The 21,834-nt window shown below is 38.5% G+C and overlaps 1 protein-coding gene across 2 annotated transcripts in view; it reads right to left on the reverse strand.

Moving 5' to 3' along the window:
- Nucleotides 1-21,627, reverse strand: part of RSF1 (remodeling and spacing factor 1) — a 124,594-nt gene extending 102,967 nt beyond the window's left edge. Inside the window, exon 1 of one of the 2 annotated variants that reach the window (XM_064492742.1) lies at nt 21,222-21,627. In XM_064492742.1, coding sequence (XP_064348812.1) covers nt 21,222-21,408 — 187 coding nt within the window. In that variant the 5' untranslated portion in view covers nt 21,409-21,627. The remainder of the gene's footprint in view (nt 1-21,221) is intronic. The other variant, XM_010990046.3, reaches the window with a different exon arrangement.
- Between the last annotated feature and the right edge of the window lie 207 nt (nt 21,628-21,834).

The following is a 21,834-nucleotide window of genomic DNA, read 5'->3' on the forward strand; positions in this document are numbered from 1 at the left end:
TTTAGGCCATCTCCCTTTTTTTCTTGATGAGTTTGGCTAAAGGCTTTATTTATCTTTTCAAAAAATCAGCTTTTAGATTCACTGATCTTTTCTATTGTTTTTCTAGTCTCTATAGCATTTTTGCTCTTGTGATTTCTTTCCTTCTACTAACTGTGGGTTTTGTTTATTCTTCTTTCTGTAGTTGCTTTAGGTGTAAAGTTAGGTTGTTTGAGATTTTTCTTATTTCTTGAGGTAAGCTTGTATAGCTAGCTTTAAACTTCACTCTTAGAACTGGTTTTGCTGTGTCCTATGGATTGTGGATCATCATGCTTTCATTTTCATTTGTCTCTAGGTATTTTTAAATTTCCTCTTTGATTTCTTCAGTGATCCACTGTTTAGTAGCATATTGTTTAGTCTCCACATGTTTCTGTTCCTTTGCAGTTTTTTTCTCTTGTAGTTGACTTCTAATTTCATAATGTTGTGGTCAAAAAAGATGCTTGATCTGATTTCAATTTTCTTAAATTTACGGAGGCTTGCTTTGTGGCCGAGCAGGTGATCTCTCCTGAAGAATGTTCCATGTACACTTGGAAAGAATGTGAACTCCACTGCTTTCGAATGGAAGGCTCCATAAAAATCAATTAAGTCCATTTGGACTAATGTATCATTTAAGGCTGTGTTTCCTGTCTGGATTATCTGTCCACGGATGTAAGTGAGGTTTTAAAGTCCCCCATTATTACAGTGCTGTCAATTTCTCCTTTTATGTCTATTAACATTTGTCTTACACATTGAGGTGTTCCTATGTTGGGTGCATATATACTTACAATTATTATGTTTTTCTTGGACTGATTCCTCGATAATTATGTGGTGTCCTTCTTTGTCTCTTGTAAGTCTTTATTTTAAAATCTCTTGTCTAAATGTAAGTATTGCTACTCTAGATTTCTTTTGTTTTCCAGTTGTGTGGAGTAACCTTTTCCATCCTCTCACTTTCAGTCTGTATGCCTCTAGATCTGAAGGAGGTCTCTTGTAGACAGCAGATATATGGACCTTGTTTTTGTATCCATTCAGCCAGTCCATGTCTTTTGGTTGGAGCATTTAATGCATTTACAGCTAAGGTAATTATCAATATGGATGTTCTTACTGTCATTTTCTTAATCGTTTTGGACTTTTTTGTTTGTTTTTTCATTTTTAATAGACTTTATTCTTTTAGAGCAGTTTTTGGTTCACAGTAGAATTGAGCAGAAAATACACAGAGTTCACACATAGCACTCCCCACACACACATATATAATCTACCTTCAACATCCCTCATCAGTGTGGCATATTTGGTACAATCGATGAACCAACATGGGCACATTATTATCAACCAAACTCCATAGTTTACACTAGTATTCACTCTTGATGTTGTACATTCTGTGGGTTTTGACAAATGCATAATGACACATAGCCACCACTATAGTATCATACAGAATAATTTCATCGCCCTAAGAATCCCTTCTGTTCCATCTATTCATTCCTCCTTCCCTCCCTCTCCTCAAACCCCTGGAAACCACAATCTTTTTATTGTTTCTGTAGCTGTGCCTCTTCCAGATGTCATTTGGTTGGAATCATAGTTTGTAGCCTTTTCAGACTGGCTTCTTTCATTTAGTAATATGTCTTTTGAGTTTCTTTCATATCTTTCATGGCCTGAAAAATCTTTTTCTTTTTTTTTTTACTGCACATGTATTTTAATATCTACATATATGTACTGTTGATTGTTTCTAAGAACATTTAGAGCTTTAGCTTTTTAAACTTACATAGTTATCAAAGGAATAAAGCCAACCACAAAATAAGAATTAATTCAAAAAGATATATACATCCTGCTATTAACAGCATAGAGAATGAAGATGCAGCATATATATAAATATGCAATGGAATACAACTCACCCATAAAAAAGGATATTTTGCTATTTGCGGCCCTTCATTCACTTTTTTTTTTCACTTCAAAAATGAGAATTTTATAACTGGCAGAGACATTTCCATTACATCAAAAACAACAAAATACCAAGAAATAGGCAACCAAGGAAGTTACCTATTCTCCAAAAACTGAAATGACACAAAGAAATGGAAAGATTTCTTGTGCTCTTGGATTGGAAGAACCAACACTATCAAAATGGCCACAGTACACAAAGCAATCCACAGATACAACACAACCCTCATCAAAATACTCACAACATTCCTCACAGAACTAGGACAAACAATTCCAAAATTTATAAGAAATCACAAAAGACCCTGAACAGCCAAAGAAATCTTCTGTAGGTCTCTCTTTTTTTCTCTCCCTTTCTTTTTGTTCTCTTTTCTTTTCTCTCTGTTCTCTTTTGATGACTCGAGAAGGTTCTTTAACATTTGTTATAAACCTTGTTTGGTGGTGCTGAAATCTTTTAGCTTTTGTTTATCTGTGAAGCTTCTGATTTCTCCATCAAGTCTGAATGAGAGCCTTGCTGGATAGAGTATTCTTGGTTGTAAGTTTTCCCCTTTCATCACTTTAAATATATCGAGCCACTCCCTTCTGGCCTGTAGTTTCTGCTAAAAAATCAGCTGATAACCTTACGGGAGTTCCCTCGTATGTTATATATATGTTGCTTTTATCTTGCTAATTTCAATATTTTCTCCTTATCCTTAATTGTTGTCATTTTGATGACTATGTGCCTTGGTGTGGTACTCTACAATTCCTGGACTTGGGTAACTGTTTCCTTTCTCAAGTTGGGGAATTTTTCAGTGATTATCTCTCCAAAAATTTTCTCAGGTCCTTTCTCTTTTTCTTCTCTTTCTGGGACCCTATAATGTGAATATTAGTGCCTTCATGTTGTCCCATAGTTCTCTTAAACTATCCTTATTCTTTTCATTCCTTTTTTTTTTTTCTGTTCTGCAGTAATGATTTCCACTAATCTGTCTTCAAGCTCACTGATCCATTCTGCCTCATTTAGTCTATTCCTGGTTCCTTCTAGTGTATTGTTCATTTCAGTGACCTTATTCTTCAACTCTGTTTTTGGTGTTCTTTATATTTTCCAACTCTTTGCTAATAACTTTGCACTGTGCATCTATATTCCTCTTGAGTTCTCTGAATACCTTGGCCATCATTACTCTCAACTCTTTCTCAGATAAACTGCCTATCTCCTCATCACTTATTTCTTCTTCTGGGATTTTATCTTGTGCCTTGGCCTGGAAGATATCCTTTTGCCACCTCATTATCGTCTATCTTTCTGTGTTTGTGGATTCCTTCTACAGGCTTTGGGATTACTGTTATCTTATTTCTAGTATCTGCCCTGGTGGATGAGGCTGAACTAGAGGCTTACACAGGTTTCCTGGCAGGAGGAGCCGGTGCCTGCCCACTGCTGGTGAAGCTTGGCCTGGATCTCTGGTGGGTAGGGCTGTGTCTAGAGGCCTTTGTGGCTTAGGAAGTCTGCTGATGGGTGCGGCTGTGTCCCCACCCTGTATGTTGTTTGGCCTGAGGCTTCCCTACAGGCTGTTGGGTGGGGCTAGGTCTTGGTGCTAATGATCCAATCAAGATGTCAGCCTCCAGGAAAGCTCATGTAGGTTAGCACTCCCAGAATGTCCGCCACCAGCTTTTATGTCCCCGGAGTGAGTTGCAGCCATCACCCCCATCCCCAGGATACCCTCCAAATCCAGTAGGCAGGTCTATCTCAGGTTCCTATGAAATCACCACCTCTGCCCTTGGACCTGGTGCATGTGTGAGTTTCCGTGAATGCTTCCCAAGTGAATGAAGTCTCCGTTTCCCCTAGTCCTGTGAGGCTCCCAGAGCCAAGTCTACCTGGCCTTCAAAACCAGATGTCGTTTGAGGTCTCCTTCTCTTCCCAATGCCAGAACCTAAGCTGGGTAGCCTGATGTGGGGCTTAGAGCTCTCTCACTCCTGTGGGAGGGCCTCTGCAACTAACAAATCTTCAGCTTTTTGATTGCCCACCCAAGGGGCATGGGGCTCAATTATATCACGAGCACGCCCCTCCTACCATCCTGCTGTGGTTCCCTCTTTATGTTTCCAGCTGCAGAAGATCCTTTTTGCCAGGTTCGTCTTTTTTCGATGGTTGTCTAGCATTCAGTTGTGGTTTCGTTGTAGTCGTGAAGAGAGGCAAACTCGTGTTCCTACCACTCTGCTATTTTGACCAGAAATCTTTTGAATTTGTTTTTTTAGGTTCCCCCCAACACCACTCTTCTTTTGCTGTCTTCTTTTACGATATGACTACTTCTAGTGGTATGTTTGAATTCGTGTGTGTGTGTGTGTGTGTGTGTATGTGTATGTGTATTACAGATTTTTGGTTTGCGATTACCATGAGGTTTTGACGTAGCAGTCTGTAATATATACAAGATTGTTTTAAGTTGCTGATCTATTCATTTCTAATGCCTTATTGTGGATACAGAAGATTTTTATTACTTTTGTCTTTTAACCTCTCAACTAGTTTGTGTGTGGATGATTTCCTATCTTTACTGTATTTTGCCTTTACCTGTGAGCTTCTTCATTATGTAATTTTGTTTCTAGTTGTGGCTTTTCCTTTTCTGCCTAGAGAAGTTCCTTATAGCATTTGTTGTAAAGCTGGTTTGGTGGTGAATTCTTTTAGCTTTTATTTGTCTATAAATCTTTTGACTTCTCCATCAAGTCTGAATGAGAGCCTTGCTGGGCAGAGCATTCTTAGTTCTAGGTTTTCCCCTTTCACCACTTTAAATATATCATGCCACCCACTTCTGGCCTGTAGAGTTCCTACTGAAAAATCACCTGATAGCCTAATGGAAGTCCCTTTTTATGTCATTTGTTGCTTTTACTTTGTTGCTTTTTAAATTTTCTCTTTATCTTTAATTTTTATCAATTTGATTACTATGTATCTTGGTGTGTTCCTGTTTGGGTTAATCCTATATGATACTCTGTGCTTCCTGGATTGGGTGACTGTTTCCTTTTCCAGGTTAGAGTATTTGTCAGCTATTGTCTCTTCAAATATTTTCTCAGGTCCTTTCTCTCTCTCGTCTCTTTCTGGGATCCCTATAATGCAAATGTTAGTGCACTTGGTATATCCCAGTGGTCTCTTAAACTGTCCTCATTTATTTTCATTCTTTTTTATTTTGTTCTGCAGCAGTGATTTCCACTACTGTGTCTTCCAGCTCACTGGTCTGTCTTTCTGCCTCATTTATTCTACTACTGATTCCTTCCAGTGTATTTTTCATTTCAGTTATTGTATTCTTAAATTCCATTTGGTTGTTCTGTTATTTTTTAGCTCTTTGTTAAAAACTTCTAACTTCTTGATCTGTGCATTCATTCTTCTCCCAAGTTTTTGGACCATCTTTATGATCATTACTCTGAACCCTTTCTTGTGTAGACTGCCTGTCTCTACTTCACTTAGCTGTTCTTCTGAGGTTTTATCTTATTCCTTCAACTGGAACATATTCTGCTGCCACCTCATTTGTCTACATTTCTATTTGTATTTCTATGTCTGTGATAGTTAAGTTACATTTCTTGACCTCTGAGAAGTGGCCCTCCGTAGGGGATGTTCTGTGTGTCCGAGGAGAACACTTCCTCTCATTACCAAGGGCCAGAAGCCAGCTGGTCCCAGGGTAGATGTGTGGCTTGCACTTGCGGACTTGGTTCTGCAGGCTATAGGATCATAGTTTTCTTGCTTCTGGTGTCTGGCCCCTGGTGGGTGAGGCTGGTCTAAGAGGCCTGTGCAGGCTTACTGGCAGGAGGGTCTGGTATCTGCCCACTGGTGGGTGAGCTGGGTCTTGGCCCTCTGGTAGGCAGGGCCATATTTAGAGGTGAGTCTAGAAGCATCTTTGGGCTTAGGAAGTCTTTAGGTTGCTGACTTGCAGATGGGTGGGGCTGTGTTTTCGTCCAATTAGTTGTTTGCCATGAGGCATCCCAGCACTGGAGCCTATAGGCTATTAGTGTACCCAGTCTTGGTGCTAAGGACCCAAGCAAGATGTCAGGCTCAAGGTGAGTTCATGCTAATGAATATTCTGATACATCCTCCACCAGTTTTTATGTCCCCTACTAGTTTTTATGTCCCTAGGGTAAGAAGCCACAGCTGCCCCTGCCTCCCCAGGAAACCTTCCAACACCAGCAGGTAGGTATGGCCCAGGCTCCTATGAAGTTGCTGCTTTTCACCTTGGTCCCAGTGCATGTGAGATTTTGTGTGTGCCCTTTAAGAGTGAAGTGTCGGTGGGGAGGATATTAGCTCAGTGGAAGTGTGTGCCCTTAGCATGCACAAAGTCCTAGGTTCAATCTCTAGTACCTGTGTTAAAACAAGTAAGTAAATAAACCTAATTACCCCCTCCCAAAAAAAAGAGTGAAGTTTTTATTTCCCCCAGTCCTGTGGAGCTCCTGTAATTAATCCCCACTGGCCTTCAAAGCCAAATGTTCTGGGGTCTCCTCTTCCCAATTTCAAGCCTCTGGGTTGGGGAACCTGATGTGGAGCTCAGAACTCTCAGTCCTGTGGAAGAACCTCTGTAATATTCTCGTTTGTGGGTCCACCACCCAGGGAGTAATGGGATTTGATTATATCATGCGTGTGCCTCTCTTCGTTGTGGATCCTTCTTTATAACTTTAGTTGCAGAAGATTTTTTTGGGTAGGTCTCAGTCTTTCTTATCTACGGCTCTTCAGCAGGTTGTTGCAGTTTTGGTGTGCTCATGAGTTGAGGTAAGCTCAAGGTGCTTCTAATCTGCTATCTTGGCCTAACCTCCAAATGCTCCTTCTTTATAGCCAAGGGGATAGAAATGAGACGTTGTGATGAGGGCTGATTTGGGATTTCAGCTGTGTCATCCTTCCATTCCTGGCTATTGAGCTTCAGAGAAGGCAAGAGCTGCTCAAATTTGGAAACTTTGGAGCCATTATTTCTTACAATATTCCTGGCTCCATTCTTTGTCTAGGATGTCAAATACACTCTGTTGAGCCTGCTGGGTATTGTTCCATGGACCAATGAGCCACTGATTGTTTTCAGTTCTCCTTCTCCATTTCATTTTAAGATAAAATGCATTGCTGTATCTTCAAGTTTACTGGTCTGTTCTTCTGCATTGTCCAACCTGCTGTTAATTTTGTTAACTTCTAATTTCAGATACTGCTTTTTTCATTCCTAGAAGTTCCATGTGGTTCTTTTTTATACCTTTTATTTCTTTACCCATTATGTTCAGATTTTTCTTTAAATACGTTTATTAGTTATAAAAGCTATTTTAGCATCCTTGTCTGCTAACTCTATCACCTCTGTCATTTCTTAATCTATTTTTTGGACTGATTTTTCTCCTAGTTATAGGTTACACTGGATATGCTTCTTGGAATGACCAATAATTTCCACTTAGATGCTGGAAAATATCAAAGTCACACTATTGTTGTTGAGTGTTTGCAATCATTCCATAGAGAGTTCGGCTTCGTTTTGGCAGGTATTTATTTATAGATCCACCTGATCCTTCTGAGAACTTTCCTGTCTTTACTACATAACGATTCAAGTGTGTTCTCCACTGCATGCCTTGGGTGCTCCAAAGGACCCTTCACTCTGTCAGAGTCAGATGTCTCCTGTGTAAATTTTGGAAATGTTTTGATAGTAATTTCCTGGATGTTCACTGCCTGGCTTTATAGAGTTCTACTTTATACACTCATGACCTAGTATTCAGCAAAGACTCAAGGTGCCCCCTATGAAGATCTCTGGAGTTCTTCTGTCTGCATAATTCCTGTCTTTTCAGAAACTGGCCATGTATCTCCTAGCTACCTAAGCCTCTCCAAAATCCAATCTTTGCCTCCTCAACTGAGTGAGGCTTGCAGGCTCTTACTATGCTCCCTCTCCCTGCTTCTTCAGGAAGCCACGGTAGTTGTCGAGCTCATATCTTTTATTTCCCCAGTCTCAGGGATCACAGCCCTACTCTGCCTATGGTATAATACCTAATAAAAGATAGTTCATATACTTTGGTCCAGTTTACTAAGCATTTGTGACAAGGGAGTAAAGACTCCTTATTTCTCCATCACAGCCAGAGGTGAAATTGCTAATTTTTAAAAATGAAATGAAAGACATACATATTTGAGCAGAGTATGCGAATGTGAAGAATGAATTATAAATGGATCTACTTTTCACATGTAAAGTATCTAAAAAGAAGTAACAGGGATATTACACTTTAAAAAAAAAATTTCCAAAAAAGTAAAACGGAATATTAGATCCTTAGAGCTACGTTAGAGGTTGATGTTATTGTCTCCATTATGAAGAGGCTCACAAATCAGTAACTTGCCCAGGTCACACAAATACCAAGCGGCAAAGCTAAGTCTAACCCAGCAACACTAAAGATCATGGTTTTTCACTCTATACCACATTGCTTCTCATTACTTGTCACCATAAATAATACATTTTAAGAGAACTAGTTTCCCAAGTTGAATTTATTAAAATCTCTGTGTCTTACTTAGCAAAAGTTGTTATTAACTACCAATCATAACCTTCAGCAACCACCACCCTGACCAATCAGCAGCCATCAACATCAAGGCAAGACCCTCCCACCAGCAAAAGGATTACAACTTGCTGAAGGCTCAGATGATGTTTAGTATTTTTTTAGCAATAAAGTTATATTTTTAAACTAAGGTATGTACATTGGGGGTTTTTTTTGTAGCTATTTGCAACTTAATGGACTACAATATAGTATAAACACAACTTTTATATGCACTGGTAAACCAAAAACTTTACATAACTCACTTTGTTGCAGTGGTCTGGGATCCAGTATTAGAATAAAATTCAAAGATTTTGTGAAATTTGACATGCCAAATCTAAAAATTCAGGTGAAACTATAAAGGGCTGAAAATAACCAATAGCATTTCAAAGAAGAACAAGGTGGGAGACCGTGCCTTATCAGACAGAAGCACTTACTTTAAAGCTATAGCAAGTAAAACCACATGATGAAGGATACACCAATGTAACAAATAGCCCAGAAAAGACCAACATATATATGGAAACTGGTATACAAGAGACAGCATTACAAATTAGGAAGGGGAAAGAACTCACATATTATACAAAAATAAATTCCAGTAAGTTTAAGCCTACAATTTGAAAATCAAAACTTTTAGAAGAAAATACAGATGAAAATCCTATGCCTCAAAATCATAAAGAGAATGGTTTCTTAAATGAGATATGAAAAGTGTAAATGTGAAAAAAAAACTGACAGTTATACTACACTAAAATTTTAAAGTTTGGATTAACAAGATACTATAAAAACAGTAAAAAAAAAAAAAAAGAAGGTAAGCAGCATTAAGATACTTAAATTGCAAATAAAAGACAAAGGACTGACATCTAAAATATATACAAACTTGCTACAAATCAATAAAAACAACAAAGAGAAATGGGGAAATGCTATACAAAGGTAATTCACAGAAGGGAAAACTAAATGGCCATAAACATTAAAAAATGCTCAACCTTATCAGAGCAATAATGAGAAACTAATTCCCAAGCACATTATCAAAAACTTGAAAAGTCTGACAATGCCAGGTTTTGATTATCTGGATAAATGGGAACCCTCATATACTTCTAGTAGTGTAAAAATTGATAGAGCTAATCTGGAAAGCAATTGGGCTACATAGCAAAGCTAAAAGAAAGGCAATGGATGTTCCCTATCCACGGATGTGGAATCTGCAGATATAGCAGGTGGACTGCATGCACTAAGACATTTCATTTAATGGACCTGAGCATCCTTGGATTTTGGTATCCAAGGGGGTCCTGGAAACAATTTCCCTCTGATACCAAGGGATGATTTCAGCCCAGCAATTCCACCACTAAGCAAAGCTGCTAGAATGTTCATTACAGCATTACACTTAATAACACAAAAACAAACCTCAATATCCACCAATTTAAAAAAATAAATTACAGTATTTTCATGTAATAGGATATTATACAACAGTTAAAGCAAATAAAACAGCAATGCATCAACATGGATATTATTCCAAAAACAGTGTGGGGGGAAGGAAGTTGTAGAGGAATACATACAGTGTTACATTGTTTACATATAAAGCTTTAAAGCATGTAAACCCACACCATGTATTGTTTATGGGTACATAAATATATACTCTTAGTATAAAAGTGTTCATGGGAACAACAAACTCCAAAATTCAGGACAGTGGTTGCCTATGAGAATGGAGGAAAGACAGTAAGAACAGAAGTAATATACAGAGGGCTTCAAATAAATTTGTAATTTTAATGTCTTAAAAAGTAAAGCAAAAGCAAGGAAATTAAAATAAAAAGCACATCCTAGAAAATTTCAGATCTCTAGGGATTAAGAAAAAAAAATCATAAAAATCTTTCAGGAAGGAAAAGAAACTCACTTACAAAGGAACAAGAATCAGACTGACAGATTTCTCATCAGCAACAGTGGATGCTAGAAGATAAAAGAGCAATATTGTCAAAGTTCTGGGGGGAAATTATTTTAACACTGGAATTCTGTATTCAATTTAACTGGGCAGTCAGAACAGAGGACAAAATAAACATATTTTTAGACATGCAAAAACTCAAAGTTCACTACTTAGAGACCCTGTTTGAAAAAGAGTATACCAGAGCAAAAGAACAAATCTAACAGGAAAAATATGGGAATCAAAAACAGTGGTGAGTGAATAAACAACTAAAACATATAGTTTAATTTAAATAATTGTGGAGAAACATAAAAGTAAATGAATGACAATACGGAACTAAAATAAAATCCCAGGTAATTAAAACATGGTAGGCTGGGTGTGGGACTTCTCAGTCAGGGAGGAAGCCTGTTAAGATTCTTATATTGCCTGAGTATGTTATAGTCATTAAAGCAATTTACTATGCTCTAGAATCAACCTTAGAGAAAATGCAAAAAATCTCCCAATATTAATTTCCTAATAGATATAATTATTTACATTATTGATAATTTTGCTTAAGAATTATATATAATTTCCTCAAGCGGTTAACATTTTGTTTTTCAAGATGGAGCGATCCTGCACTAAGTAAATGGCCTGAGACCAGACTTTAATTATAACTCAAGTAATAATACAGGGTTAGTTACCACATGGTGTCTAATAGCACGTGTAATAGTTGGAGAGTCACTCCTAATATGGCATTCTACTCAAAAGCTCTGTCAAACAATCTTTCAAGATTAATCAAGAATTACTTATCAACTATCAACCCACACAAATGACATACAGTTACTTATGTACTTCTCATCTGTATAATGGACTTAATCCACACTACATATTTAATATATCTATTTATTTAGAGTGGTATTTCAATTTGAAGTTCCATCTGTTTCTTTGCAGGGAGGGGAGAACAGAAAAACTGTCTAACAACTATCAAATCTTTACCTAGCAGAACATAGCATAAAATTACAACAAATGGTTTTTCCAAAAGAAAATTACAGACTATCTCAGTTAAACAAAGCTTTACTTATAAGAGAATACAACTGGGCACCAGTGCCAAGATAGTTTTAACTATACGATATGAGGCTGGTTGACTCTGACAATGTGGACTGCATACAAGGACAATGGACCTTAAAGTTACGTGTGGATTTTGTACTGCACCGAGGATGGGCATCCCTAATGCCCCTTCTGTTCAAGGGTCAACTGTACATATCTGTACAAGCAATACCCAAAATGAAAAAGAGTTATACCCTGACAGATCTCTAGCAAGCAAAGAAAAGAAAAACTAAAAACACATCAAAATAGTTATTATTACTAATTTGAAATATATGACATTTATTCATTCAACTAACACTTTTAGCACTTAGTACAAGAAACAAAGTAAATAAAGCAAAATAAATTTCTTGTGGAAGCTACAGTCAGTCATGTCATGCTGCCTTTATTTCATTTTTTTTTCTTTTTTTACTTTAAAGAAAAAAAAAAAAAACCTTCTCAGAAGTTTATAACTCTTGTGTCCCAATCTAACTTTCTCACATGGTCTGAAATTCCTCAACCACAAATCTTTTAGAAACCTAATGCCTAAAGGTAGGTTGTAATTTCCTAGACACACTTTATTATTTCATGCTTCTGTGCTTTTTCTCATGCTGTTCTCTACCTGGAATGCTTTTCCATCTTCTATTCAACCATCTAAATTTCCATAATGACGATAGTGATGCTATGATATTCCCTGGGAATAGTTAGGTACTTGTTCTTTCATATTCCCAAAGCACCCTCTCTCTTACAGCAATTATGCTTCTATATATATGTAATTGTTTGCATTAATAGATTCATGCAAGCATGACCATGAAAACATGACAAAAATACGTGCTGTCTACAAGAGATATACTTTAGAACCAAAGATACAAGGAGGTTAAAAGGATGTAAAAAGACATACTGTGCAAAACAGTAACCAAAAGACAACTAGAGAGGCAATATTAGTATCAGACAAAATAGACTTTAAGACAAAAGTTGAAGAAAAGTACCAGGTCAAACAGGTGAGGACAGACATTCCTGGTTACACATTAGAATCACTGATGCTAGGACCCCAATCCCCAAAGATTCTGATTTTACTGGCTTCTGGCAGGGCCAAGGCATCAGTATTTTTCAAAAGGATTCTCCAGGTGATCCTAACGTGCAGTCAGAAATAATTAACTAAATCACTAGATTATAATAAAGGTTGAAAACCACTGAGCTGGAAGTGAAAAAAGTAAGATCACTTTTTTAATTAGGGTAAATGGAAATTTTAACAGTAGGGAAACCCACCCTGGAGGATTCTGATGACACACTGCACAAAGCTTTACAGCTATAAGAAGCAGACCCTTTTTTAAGATTAAAGAAGAGAATTGCAGATGACCCTTAAACAATATAGGGGCTAGGGGCATCCATCCTCCACACAGTCAAAAATTCAAGTGTAAATTATAGTGAACCCTCCATATCCATGATTCTTCCATATTTGCAGTTCTGTACCCACAGATTCATCCAGCACTGGATCATGTAGTACTGTATAGTATTTACTATTGAAAAAAATCACTGTATAAGTTCATGTTGCTCAAGAGTGAACTGTATTTCTAAGGTTAAGGAAGACTAGGGTTGTCCCAAGCAAAGATGAATAGGTAACAACGAAGTTCAAGGCATTCAACTGTATCTAAAAACTTCTATTTATTTACTGTTAATAAATGTCACTATCCCATTAAAGTATTATACCTTTTATATCATAATGTTCATACTAATGAATTGGAAACTTTTAAAAGTAAAAAAGTATAAATGAGTAGAAAAGCATGCTATCATCTGACTCAGAGGCCTAAGTGTGAACACTCAGACCAAGACCACAACACTGAGGATCACATTACAATCATAAGATCATATCTGAGGAGACAGTACAGTGGTTAAAAACTAGGGCTGTGAAGCAAGATTTACCCAGTTTTAAATTCCCACAGCATTATAATCATCTTTGTACCAAATTTCCCCCCGACTCTTTAATGCTGTGTGACTTCAGGCAAGTTACTTTACTGCTTTTAAGACTCAGTTTCTTTATCTATAAAAGTAAAAAATAGTAACAGCAATATAGAGTGGTTGTAAGGGTTAAATAAAGTAATCTTGCTAGAAGACTTTAGTATAGTGCCTGACTCAACAGTAAAGTTCTAATAACTATAACATTAGATTAAAGGCATTTTACTTGTAAAATTATGAAAAAGCATACATACTCCAAAGCTCCTCATTTCTGCATTTTTACAATTTAGTTTTGTTTCTATATAAGACAAGAATGGAGTAATTAAGGTTGAAAAGGGAGGTCCAAAATATAGGGAAATAGGAAAGAAAAAGAATGAGACATAGTTATCACGATGACTCACACTAGGTAAGTGTAGAAGAGAAAATAGAGTATAAAATGAAAAGGCCATGAAGGCAAAGAAAAAGGACAAACCAGCTGATCACAGTCAAAATTTATAGGACAAAAAAAAAATCCTCCAAAATGAATATTATAGAATGTCTGGATTCAGGTGCCAGCCCAAGTTAGCATTAATGGAGATGGCTCCTTTAAGGTTAAAGTAAAGCTTAGCAAGCAAGACTTGAGCTGGAATATAAACTAAGCTCCATTATATTTCTGATCAGACAAAGTCCTTCGGTGTGTTACAATATCCCCAAACTCCAAGCACCAAAACTAAGTTACAATTTGGAAGAACTCACTCTAATTTTATTTTTCCCTAAAAGACTTTATAATGTTTAAATATTGAGGAAATGGCAAATTATGTTTATTTGCAAATCCAACTGTGAGGATGCTTGGGGCAAAAGCAACAGGAAAAATATAAAAATAAATTCCCTAAAATATCGAGCATTTCAAGTGTCAAAGCTTTATAGCCAATACTCTAATTTCTCTGTAAAACACTGACTGATTCTCAGATACGTAAACCGCCCACTACTAAGTATGCTGTTCTCTAGTAGGTTCTCCTCAACCCTCTGTTCTCCCTGAGTAACTCAAGCATATCTTTTAATTTCTACCTTCAATCAATACATCCTTTCCCATCTAAGTGCATGGCATCACCGTTCATCTAACCTTATTCTCACCGAGTCCCTCCAAATCATCTTAAATCAACCCACTTGGGTGAGACTTTAAGGCCAGTGTAACAGTAATATTACAATTCTTACCCTTACTGCCAATCAGTATGTTACTCAGCCCCCATCCCAGTCTTGCCTTATGACAGGCAGAGGAAGCCACCGCTGTCTTTGAGTGAATGAATTTGATTCAATGTAATGTCTTCATCTCCCTGTTATCAGAAAAGCTTTTAGATTCACTTAACCTAAGAAAGAAGAGTAGTAAAACAGGTGTGTGTAAAATTATATAAATATTGAGAAAACTACTGCTCTATTATTTTCATTCACAGGACAGTCTAGGTACTTGATTAGTATCATTCTGGCTCTAAAAGCATTCTCAAACACAAAGATAATCATTTGATAGTTATCTTTCTTCACTAGAATAGGGATGAACAAATTCTTTTTTTCTGTAAAGGCCAGATAGTAAATATTTTAGGTTCTGTAGGCTATACTTCTTCGTCACAATCAGTCAACTCTGCCATGTTAGTGTTAAAGCAACCACAGACAATACGTAAACATGGCATGGCCATGTGCCAATAAAACTTTGTTGACAAAAACAGCCAATGGGCCAGATTTGGCCTACAGGCTGTACTTTGCCCTTCCCTGCATTAGACTACCACAGACTAGGATTTAACCTCCAATTATATGCATTTATTTTAAATACAATATTATATCTAATTAAAAGGGACACAAAATCTGTTTAATTCAAGTGCTAGCACTAACCAACATACCATTCATTTCCCAACTACCAAAGGAAACAGAGTCATTCTTATATAGTGTGCAAATGTTTATTTAATAGCTTATTTTATATAAGACTTAAATCTAAAAGGAAGTTTTAGAACAGAACATGGTCCTATAATAAACTGAGGAAAAACTACTCATCTCATAAACATTAATCCCTGCCCTCCAGGAGCTTACAGTATCATAGGTTAGACAGTAAGTACAAAAAGTGCTCTGAGTACTGTGATATAAAAACTACATATGGCATGTGTGGGTAAGAAGGCAGAAATGGTTCATTTGACTTGAGAGACAGAGGAAGCAGGAAATTTTTCACATAAGCACTTGATGCTTAAAGAGCAGATAAATGATGCGCAGGAGTACAGCGAGCAAGCAAGAGAAGGAAGATGGTAAAAGAATATTCAACTCAGGCAGGAGGATGAAGCAAAGGCACAAAGATGTGAAAAAAACTTTCATTCCTTCAGAGATGTGCAAACAGTTCAGCTTGACTAAAATAGAGTAGCAATGACAATAGAAAAGTGAGGTTAAATATAAAACTGGATAAAGAAACAGACTCAAGACATGGAACAAAGTAGAAAGTATGTCAGAGGTTGAGGTCTAGGATGGCTCCTTGGTGTCTGCTCTGGGTGACTTGGGTGGATGACGGTAATATTCATCATGAGAGGCAATTCAAGATTAAAAATAAATAAAGTGGCAACTTAAATTTTCTTTTATAGAGCCTCTTAGAAAGCTACCTTTTGAGACATAACTGACATATAACATACTCATTTCAGGTGGACATGATTCATATTTGTATATATTGTGAAATGATCACCACAGTAAGTCTAGTTAACATCCAACACCACATATAGTTATAAATTTTTTTCTTTCATTAAGAACTTTTGAGATTTACTCTTAGCAACTTTCAAATATATAATATAGTATTATTAACTACAGTCACCATGCTGTACATTATATTCCCATGATTTATTTATTTTATAACTGGAAGTATATACCTTTTGACCACCTTCACCCATTTCATTTCTTGGTAGACTACTTTATATAATTTTTTTGGTGTGATTACCAAAGAAATACACAATTAGTATAGAAGACAAAATGTGAAAAAATATAAGAAAAATCAAAGGAAAAAAACCCCTGTAATCATACCATCCAGAAAATGATTAAGATAAACTTGTACAAATAAAGGGCAAAAAGGCAAACAGATGGGATAAATACAAAACTAAACAAATTATAAAACAAAGCTCACTAAAATATACATCATTACAGAGTATACAGTAAACTTGTCCATATAATAACATTAAAAAAAAAATCATTGTTTCATTGTCTATCTTTGCTGGTAAGCTGTGAGCTCAGAAGGGGCAGGACTTTATCTACCTTGCTCCTTAATATGTCTCCAAAGTATAAGTGTACCTGGCACACAGTAGGTAGTCACTTAACATCTGAAAGAACAAATTTGTTTTAATGAAGCCCTGGATTGCTCTATCAAACAGTATCTGATCCTCTAAAAACTCTAACATGAAAAGAAAATAGAAAACACTCTAATAGCCTTTGCAATGGGATCTACCATACAGTAAAAAAAAAACAAAAAAAAACAAAAAAAAAACACTCAGGCATAATATATTAAAACTATATCCATCAGGCAGAAAGCCAAAGAAATTTTCTTGAATCCAAAAACACACATACTTTTCTTAAACACATGATTCAGGTTAAAATGTACTGAATCTGAATTGTTCTTACTTTGCCACACTGCATGAGGCTGTACATCACACCATAAAATTGTCATAGATAAATTTAGTCTATTAATTTACAAACTAGAATTCACAGAACATTAGTTCCACTTGAAAAAAATCACGGCGGAAAAAAAATAAGTCTTTGAATGGTAGTAGTAACTCAAGCTCAGCTTTGCTACTTCTTACTAGATTAGAAAATCCTTAAAAGAAGGGCCCATGTTTAATTTGTTTTTAAAAAGAATCTCCACAATGTTTACTGTACTTAGCATATAACAAATATTCAATATACATATTAACTAAATTAAGTAGCTAATAAGTGCTTGCCTTCCTTTCTAGCTGAGAACTTCACAACATAGATAAATTTTAAGGCAAACTTAGTAATTAAAAAACAAGAAAGTCAGTTATCATAAACAGGCCCAATTTAGCCAGAGAACTCCTTCTGTCCCTATTATCTCCAGTCCTGGGATGATGCCAGCAACCTCCCTCCAAGCCTCCATAAATTTTGGTTACCTCAACTCTATGATATACCAAAAATGATGGAGAAGAAGTACCTTTCTCTTTCTCCCTCAAACAGATGTCTAAGGAATATTTCTTTTTTCAAAGGTGGAAGAGCCAAAACTGGACATATTCGACCAAATGAGGCTCTGGTTCCAGCAATGCTACCACCAACAGTCTACCGCTGTAGACCCCAAGCAACTCCTGGCACACAGAGCTGGTAAGATCTTCAGCTCAAAGCAACTGAAGGTAATGTCACCATTCTACTTTATGAATGCACCTAAAAACTACCGTCACACAATTCAATTAGCATCAGTAGGAGAGAGCATATTAAGTCACAGTCATTACTCCAGTTAAAAATAAAAGGCATATCCTTTTATATTTGACATTTTGACTATAAGAGTTAAATTTCAAATTATTAAAAAATGAAAAAAAACAAACCAAAAACTGCTCTAAAAATTTAAAATTAAAAAAAGAAACCAAAAAATACCCTAATGATTCAACTTATTTAATACTATATAATAACTCAGTCAACCATTATCTACACACCTCAACAGACTGTTCTTAAATTTATGTAACTTCTCAATCAATACCCACACAAAAACTATCCTTAAAGAATGAAAAAGGAAATTTCCCACTTGAAACATTATGTTCTCTATAAGAGAGGGGAGATACCTGGGAGCCTTGGATGTTAGTTATCTACAAAGGCAATGTCCACTTTCATTTATATTCATACCTCCTGATCATCCACCTCCTGTCAAGAGGAAGCTGGAAAGTCCATACAGAGCACAGAACTAGGAGGGCTACAGTAGACGTTGAGGGAGCGGGGATAAAATGACACCTTTAGTTGGCACGTCTTTTCCTATTCAGAATAATCCTTTTCCACTAGCCTCCAAACTTGATGATGACAAAGACTTTATCCCCAGAGCAGAAGAGCTCAATATTATACCTGTGCTTAAATCCCTTTCTCACTACATGCTAAAAATTTAACAATTTAATTTTAAATGCACTTGTGTGTCTTCTAGCTAATAAGCATCTTTAATAAAATTTCTAATACAAGAATATAGCCATATTCAATATCTTGTAGTAATAAATGGTGAAGAATATGAGAATGAATTTATGTATGTTCCTATTTGACTGAAGTATTGTGCTGTACACCAGAAATTGACACAACACTGTAAACCGACTGTATTTCAATAAAAATATATTTAAAAAAAATCAAATAAAGTTAACTTCAGACCAAAAAAAAGAATATTTATAAGTGCTTGGTTTATAAAAGGATTTTGGAAACATTTCATTTGATCCTGAGGTATTATCTCTATTCACTCAAGAAACTGAGGTCCATAGAAATTAAGTAATTTGCCCCACAACCTACATATTAATATTACACCATTCATCACAACTCCTTCCCCAAAAAACTGAGTTCAAATCTTAGTTGGACCAGTAGTTTCATCAGCTACAAGTAGTTAATCATCACCAAAGGCCTGAAAATCTTTTCCCTGCACAGTAACAACACCTCTTCTGCAGAGACTTTTCATTTGCCAAGTTTCTTGAACTGTGTAACATTAATTAATAATTATTATTAGATCACCTTATAACAAGATTTATTATTATAGCCACAATCATAGCAACAGTAATGCAGTGGGTGAACCCACTGGTATAATTCCTCAGCCCATATTGTTTCCCATTTTTCACTTAGCTGGTAGCCTACTGTTCAACTCTAGAAAGAAAGGTAACATGAAGTAATAACTGACCCTGATATTTTTTCTTGTTATTAACAGAAGCCAAATGCAGTGGCCTAAATACTTAAAAGGAATGGAGAGGCAAGTAATCTTGTATACCACCCAAAATATAATGCCATGACAGAAAGTTTATACCTGCCTTCCAACCTGGTCCAAGTAAAATCCGGAAACAATTTATGGGGGTTGTATAGCTAATTTCTTTTTAATGAAATTAAAAAAAAAATTTACCAGCAATCCTTTTCCCCAAATTCCCAAATTTCTTTCTTATAGATACATTACATTAATTTCCAAGTAAGTTACAACTCATTCTTCACAATGACCATTTCCTTAAAAATTGAACGTAAATGCAATTTGGTAACAAATTGTAATTGAAATTACTATACTGCGGAGCTTAACTTTTCAAGGAATTCTACAGGAAATCTTTATATAATGTATAATGTAACCTTTTATATGCCAGAGTTTAATTAATGGTAGAGGAGATTTGGGCAGGTAAGAAGAGATATGTGCTTGTACCACGACTGCTGTATTAATTTGAGTCTTTGGTTAGCTGTAACATCATTTTCTCTATAGGTAATACTTAGAAGAACTTCACACTTGGGCTCTTCTTAGCTAAGTAAACACATCCTGTTAACAGAAACTTCATTTCCATGGAGAATTGATGAGCGACCCTGCTTTCTTAGAATGGAAATAGCTATCTGTTTGTACCATACCCAGTCCACCCTGGCCACCTAATACGGACAAAGTGTGGACCGGGGGAGATCTATTTGGAAAATGTTTCTTCTCCAGCCAAGGGCTGTTCCCAGATAAATGCAATGCTCAGGGTACAACAAAAAACCTTTCTCTGAGGGAAGAAATGTGCCAGGAAAGGAGAGGCATGGATCAGGAATAAATAGGGGGTGAGTGTATGCGCTCAGTGAGGGCTGGAGGCAGCAAGCGCAGCGCGGAGATGCTCCAGCTAAAGAGCCAGGAGCAGCAGCAGCAGCAGCAGCAGCAGGAAGTTTCAATGGGGCCGGGCAGAGCATGCGCCCTGCACCCGCGCGGTGGCCTTATGTGGAAGGAGCACCACTTGCGAACACCAATAATAGACCAGCGGCACCAGAGAGAGAAACATGAGCAACAAGCACCTTCTTCAACTGTTTCCCCCTCCGTCTGAGCCCCTCCTCCAGCCTACATACTAACCACCCCACCCTACCCTACATATGGGAGGGCGACTTCTTCTTCCCCTAAGACCTACTGCCAAGATGAAGGGGGAAGGGACTGGAAAAGTGGGGAGATGGTTTTCCATTATTTGGGGGGAGGTGGAGAGGAGGAGGAAAACTATGGGGGAGGAGAAATTAACCCTCTACCCTCCAAAGTGAAGAAGCCAAACCGACTTCGTCCCCCAAAGCAAGAATGGAAGAGACCCCCTCCTATGGGGGAGGAGCAAACCTCTCGACTCAGAGGAAGGAGTTTTGGGGGTTAAATCGGCCCTGGAGAGGAAGGGAAGAGAGACCAGAGCCGACTCTCTCGGGGGAGTTCCCACTAGAGGGAGGGAGAGATGAAGTGTCCGCTGGCCCCCGCCCACCCAGGTGGAGGGAGAGAAAGGGGCGCCCTGAGATGAGCCTAGCCTCCCCCGAGATGGTCGGGAGGATGGAGGGAGGAGGGGAGAGAGTGGGGGGGGAGAGAAAAGCGCAAAGCTGGCCGGAACCTGCGCTCCCCTTCCCCCGCCACCGAGAGGGAGAAGGGGTGGGGTACCGACCCCCGCCTCGGGATAGCAATCTCAGGGGTGGCCGACCCGCACAATGACCCCTCCCCACCCTCAGCCCGGACCTAGGCGCGACGCCCCCACCTCCGCCGGGGGTCCGGCGGAGTGGCCCTCGGGGGCCTCCGCCCCGCCTCCCCACTGCTCAAGACCCCGAGGCTAGGCGGAGAAGACGCGTTGGGCGGAACTGCGCCCCAGGAGGAGGACAGAGCCGCGGAGGCCCGGGTTGTGTGAAGAGCAGAGAGAAGGAGCGTGCCAGGGCCGCTTCCCGCCGGGCGTTCGGGCCCCTCGCTTACCTTCTCCGTTGCCGACGTCCGGCGGCGGAGCTTGCAGCACCCGCTCCAGCTCGGGGAACGGCAATTCAGGCAGGTCGAGCAGCGGCCCGTAGCGCTCCAAGAAGGAGCACACTACGGCGAAGTTGGGGCACGAACCTGGGCAGCCCGGAGGAGCCATCGCCGCCGCCGCTGCCGCCGCCGCCGCCATTTTGAACTGGAGGATGGAGGAGGAGGCGATGGGGGGGTGGAGGGAGTTGGGGTGCCGAGGAATGGCAGAGCAACCGTACCAACAACAGGAGGCGCTAGCAAATGAGCGCCCCTGCGGATCCGAGCGTCTCAGGCACGGCGCCGCGATCCCACAATACAACGGCGGCCCGGAGCAGTCGAGAACAGTCAGACGGAGGAAAGAGAGGCACTCCGTGCCTTTCACTTTCCGCCCTCTTTCCGCCCCACCCCCTCTACTTCGCTCCTCCCACTTCGGGTTTGCCACTGCCTCGTGTGACAGGGGGAATGAAAACAAGGGATGCGGGGCGAGGAGGCGGGCTGGAAGCTGGGAAGGCGGGACTTTTCAGGAAAGGTGACCAATAGGCTTGGAGGGGGCGGGGTTTCGCTCGATGACTGGCCGAAAGGCTTA

This window comes from Camelus dromedarius, chromosome 12, assembly GCF_036321535.1.
Source record: "Camelus dromedarius isolate mCamDro1 chromosome 12, mCamDro1.pat, whole genome shotgun sequence".
Classification (NCBI taxonomy): Eukaryota; Metazoa; Chordata; class Mammalia; order Artiodactyla; family Camelidae; genus Camelus; species Camelus dromedarius.